At 71.9% G+C, this 4,622-nt stretch overlaps 2 protein-coding genes across 2 annotated transcripts; one reads left to right on the top strand and one right to left on the bottom strand.

Moving 5' to 3' along the window:
* Positions 1-660: 660 nt before the first annotated feature.
* On the bottom strand, positions 661-1,141 carry EMIHUDRAFT_370161 (hypothetical protein; the record flags this gene model as incomplete). Its single annotated transcript, XM_005769359.1, has 1 exon — positions 661-1,141. A coding segment is annotated over one exon (481 nt), but the record flags the coding sequence as incomplete, so codon positions are not given.
* Positions 1,142-3,415: 2,274 nt separating this feature from the next.
* EMIHUDRAFT_445311 (hypothetical protein) lies at positions 3,416-4,139 on the top strand. The gene has a single exon (XM_005769358.1). The coding sequence runs from the start codon at positions 3,486-3,488 to the stop codon at positions 3,981-3,983; it is 498 nt and encodes a 165-aa protein (XP_005769415.1). The 5' UTR covers positions 3,416-3,485; the 3' UTR covers positions 3,984-4,139.
* Positions 4,140-4,622: the final 483 nt, after the last annotated feature.

Genomic DNA, 4,622 nt, shown 5'->3' with positions numbered 1-4,622 from the left:
AGGGCGTGCGCGTAGTCCGCCTTCTTGTACGCCACATAGCCGCCGCCGTCGCTCGGCCTGAAGTCGCCGTCCCCGACAGCACCGCGCTGCTCGAGGCCGAAGACGTCCGCGCTCGTGCCGGGCTCGGTGTTGCCGAGGCCGACGAAAGCGCCTCGCTGGCCGACGTCCTCCGGGTTGGAGGAGAGCGTGTCCTTGAACTTGACGTCGCCGACGAGGCGCGAGCGCGAGCGGCCAGCGCCCGCCACCGAGACGTCGGGCCGGTAGTCGTTAGAGTAGCCGAGGTGGTCCCGCGGCTCCACCTCGACGAGCATGCCCCACACGCTCCGCATGACCTTGGCCAGGGCGGCGAGGAGGCTGTTATGGCGGCCGCAGTGCCCGAGGCGGCCGATGTTGCTGGCCGCGTCGCCCAGTGGGTCCTGCACCTTGCCGCCGCGCGCCGAGCAGGTCGGCGCGCCCCGCGCGAGCGCCTCGTCGAGTGGTAGCCCGAGGCGCCGCTGAGCTCGTGCTGGCGCCCGCGCGCCGACTCGGTCGTGACGTGCTCAGCGAGGGCGGAGAAGGCCCGCTTGCAGCTCGCCGCGCCGAAGCCGTGGCCAGGCTGGGCGCGCTCGCAGCCCCCGCAGGGGCAGAGCACCTCCGGCACCGGCTCGTTGCCGTCGCCACCGCCTCCACCGCCGCCGCCGCCGCCGCCACCGTCGCCGCCGCTGTCGCCGCCGCCGCCGCCGTTGCCGCCGCCGCCGCCGTTGCAGCCGCCGCCGCCGCCGCCTCCGCCGCCGCTGCCACCGTCGCCGTCGCCGCCCTGGCGGAGACCGCCCGCGCCGCCTCGGCCGCCGCCGGCTCCGCCGCGTTTGTTGTGGCGGCGGCGCTTGCCCCCCCTCCCCCCGCCGGCGCCCTCAGCAGGCCCGCCGTCAGCCGCTGCAGCCTCCTCGGCCGTCTTGTCGGCGCCGTCGTCGTGGCAGAGGTCGCAGGCGGGCGAGGCGTCGGCGCCAGCCGGGCAGCATGCGCAGCCCCCGCCGGATGCCCTGAGAGGCGAGCCGGCGCCGGAGAGCGTCGGCCGGATGCCGGGTGGGAGGCCGGCTGGCGCACCGCCGCAGCCATCGTCGAGCTCCATCGCCTCCGGTGCTGCACCCTCCGGGTCCGCCAGCGCTGCATACCGCCCAGAGGCCGCGTGTGCGGGGGGCGGGGGGGCGCCGGGCTCGGTCGACCCGGTCGACCCGACCGAGTCGCCCGCCTCGCTCGCTCCGCCGGCCCCACCTGCCTCGACCGCCTCGCGCGCAAGGATCGCCTCGCTAGCCTCGCCGGCCTCGCTCGCCTCCGTCGCCCGCCTCGCCAGCCTCGCCCGCCTCGCTCGCCTCGCTAGCCTCGCCGGCCTCGCTCGCCGCGCTCGACCCGCTCGGCTCGCTCAGCTCGCCGCCCCCGCCCGCCGCGGTCGTCGGCGCGCCGCCAGCCGCCTCGCCCTCGGCCAGCAGCTCGCCCGCCCGCGCGTACACCGCCTCGATGAGGGCGGGGACGTGGCACGCGCGGTGCGGATCGTCCGCCGTCGGCCGGCAGGGTTTCGAGCAGCACAGCTGGCACCTGAAGGTGGGGTCGAAGGCGACTCGTCGAGCCGTGTTGTCGATGTGCTTGCGCTGCCGCGCCAGGAACGCCGCCGCCGCCCTCTGAGCCGCCGGACCGACGTCGGACAGGTTGCCGACGACGGAGCCGTGCAGGCCGCCAACCGAGGCGATGGTCCGCTGCGACCTCGCGGAGGTCGTCCAGCGTCACGCAGCGGCGGCAGAGGCTCGCCGAGTAGGCGTCAACGACCTGGCCGCGCAAGCTCTCGGTGTTGCCTCGCCGGCCCATCGGGAACGGGTTGCAGAACGGGTGCGGCCGCGTCACGTTCTGCTGCTTGAAGCCGCCGCGCGCTCCTGGCGCCACCCGCCGACCGCGGACTGGAGGCGCTGCTGCGCCGAGGCCACCAAGCTGCCGGCCTGGGTGGCCGCGCTCTGCGCCGGGCCGCTGCCCGCCTCGGTCGCCTGGCTGAGAGCGGCGGCGGCCGACGCCGCCGCCGCGGCCAGCGCCTGCCCGGCCTCCGCGCACGCCACCGCCTCGGGGGGCTCCTCCTCGATGACGAGCGCGCTCGTCGAGTGCAAGCGCCCCGCCGCCTCGTCCGCATCGCCTCCAACGCCTCCGCCTCCCCCGCCTGGCGCCGGGCGGAGAGAGCCCTCGCCGCCGCCGCATGCAGCGCGTCCCACGCCTCTGTCGGGTCCGCGTTAGGCGTCGCCAGCAGGCGCTCCGCCGTCGCGATGGCGCCAGCCGCCTCCGCCGCTGCGCCCTCCACCGACTGCGCCGCCGCAGCCTGCCACTTATGACCACTGTGCCCCTTGAGAAAAACGTCAGCCGGCATCGCGTCGCGCAGAAGTCCCGCCGCAGCAGATCGCGGTGACATGGCGCCGAAGAAGGGCGGCAAAGCGCCGCCGCGTGTGCAGTACTTCAACGCGATCCGTGACCAGAAGCTCGACACGCTGCGCTGGTGCCTGCGGCACGGCGGCGTGACGACGCGCACTGAGGACGAGGACGGGCACACGGGGCTGCAGATCGCGGCGGCAGCGGGGCTGAGCGAGGCGCTCGATACGATCCTGGACAGCATCCTCAAGGTTGGCACCAAGGACGAGGTCGAGGAGGCCGATGACGAGGGCCGCACGCCGCTGATGATGGCGGCTCACAATGGCAAGCTAGCGTGCGTCAAGCTGCTCGTCGTCAAGGGCCGCGCGCCGCTGGGCACCAAGTGCGAGAAGGGCAAGACGGCGGCGGAGTACGCCGCGGCGCGCAAGCACGACAAGGTCGCCGCCTTCCTGAGGGACCCAAAGGGCCACGCCGAGTCGTCGGACGAGTCGGAGGAGGAGGGCGAGGCGGAGAGGCAAACGGCGCGCGTCTTCAAGGCGTCGCAGAAGCTGGCGTCGGCGGTCAACGAGCAAGAGGAGGTTCACCGCAAAAAGGTGCAGGCGGCGGAGGCTCTGCAAGCGGCGCTCGCCGAGGCGCCGGAGCCCGTGTGGGGCGAGGTCAAGGCCGTGCTGTCCGAGACGAGGCGCGAGCTGTCGCTGCGCGGCAAGGAGCCGCTGCCTGGCGTGTCGACGGTCGACCCGGCGCTATGGAACTGCGTCTGCCTGCAGGAGCTGCGGCTGGAGATGGCGGCGGGCGCGCTCACCTCGCTCCCGCCTCGGCTCGGCCAGCTCTCCCACCTGACGACGCTCATCGTCTCTAACAACGCGCTGACGGCGCTCCCCGACGTGTTCGCGTCGCTGCCGAGGCTGCGCAACCTCGAGGCAGCGAAGAACGAGCTGCGCGAGCTGCCGGCCTCGCTCTCGTCGCTCTCGCAGCTACAGGTTGTCGACGTGTCGCACAACCAGATCTCTTCCGCCGCGCCGCTCGCGCCGCTGGTGGGACTGGTCGCCGTGCAACTGGGCGACAACGCGCTGGAGTCGCTTCCGGAGTGGAGGTACGAGGAGATGGAGCACCTCTCCACCCTCGCCGCGCCAGCCAACCGCATCTCGCGCCTCCCGCCCGGCATCGGCTCTCTCCCGATGCTCGCCGCGCTCGACCTCTCCGGCAACCAGGTGCGCCAGGTGCCGATCGAGCTCGGCTCGCTCTCGCCGAAGAAGCTGCAGACTGTCCGCCTCGCAGGCAACCCGCTCGCGGACCCGCGCATACGCCGCTTCGTCGAGACCGACGCCCCCACCCTCGTCAAGGACCTCCTCAACCACGTGGCCAAGAACGGCCACAAGGAGGAGGCCGCCGCCGCCGGCGGCGGCAAAAAGGGCAAAAAGGGAAAGGGCAAGGCGGCGGCGCCGCCCCCCTCGGACGACGACGACGACGAGCCCGAGGGCTCAGTCGCCGACCTCCTCGCGGCGCTCAACGCGAGCTCGGGCTCTGAGAGCGAGGGCGAGGCGCCCGCGCCCGCGCCCGCACCGGCGCCGTCTGGCGGCAAGAAGAAGAAGAAGAAGTGAGCAGATTTTGCTAGCAGGACCAAGGCCTTACCCCTCTCCGATGGTGGCGTGTATGGGGAAGGAGGGCGGATTCATCCTCGCTCGTCCTGTCTGTTCCGCTGCTCTAACTAAAGTAGCCCGGCTGTCCCGCAATTCGCTCAATCATCAATGGCTCAAACGTACGATTTTGCACACCGTCGGCTTAAGGGTAATACTCTGGGTTTTTAGGCATTGTGGGGTTGGCACTCCCATCGACCCTCATGACCTCCTGCGGTCTCTGAGGTGGACACCAGTAGGTGTGGGACCATAGCCAGGGTACACTCGAAGGCTGGGTAAGCAGTAGAGGTCGATACTCGACGCGTCCCACATGGTATGTGTCGCTGTCGGCACGCTGTCGACAGGACGTCGAGCGACACCGGTGGCAGTGCCACCCAGGAGTGGTCGGGCGGTCTCCCGTCATGAGAGAGCCACCATGTGATCCGTATGATGATTCCTGACAACCGCCTCAGTCAACTTTCGTCACAGTTCCCGCTCTGAGAGGAGCTGCGGGTCAGTTCGACAGCTGGAGCTGTGTCGCCGGCGTGCGGCGGCCTGCCTCCGGAGGTGCCTCTGAGGTGGACATTTTTTGGTCACCGTGAGAGAACGCGTTCGAATTTTTAC

This window comes from Emiliania huxleyi (genome assembly GCF_000372725.1).
Source record: "Emiliania huxleyi CCMP1516 unplaced genomic scaffold EMIHUscaffold_426, whole genome shotgun sequence".
NCBI classification, from domain to species: domain Eukaryota; phylum Haptophyta; order Isochrysidales; family Noelaerhabdaceae; genus Emiliania; species Emiliania huxleyi.
Note: the sequence above shows the minus strand (reverse complement) of the source record. Positions and strands in the feature narration are given on the sequence as shown.

Coding starts and splice junctions, on each gene's coding strand:
- EMIHUDRAFT_445311 (XM_005769358.1), top strand. CDS start 3,486: ATGGAGCACCTCTCCACCCTCGCCGCGCCAGCCAACCGCATCTCGCGC.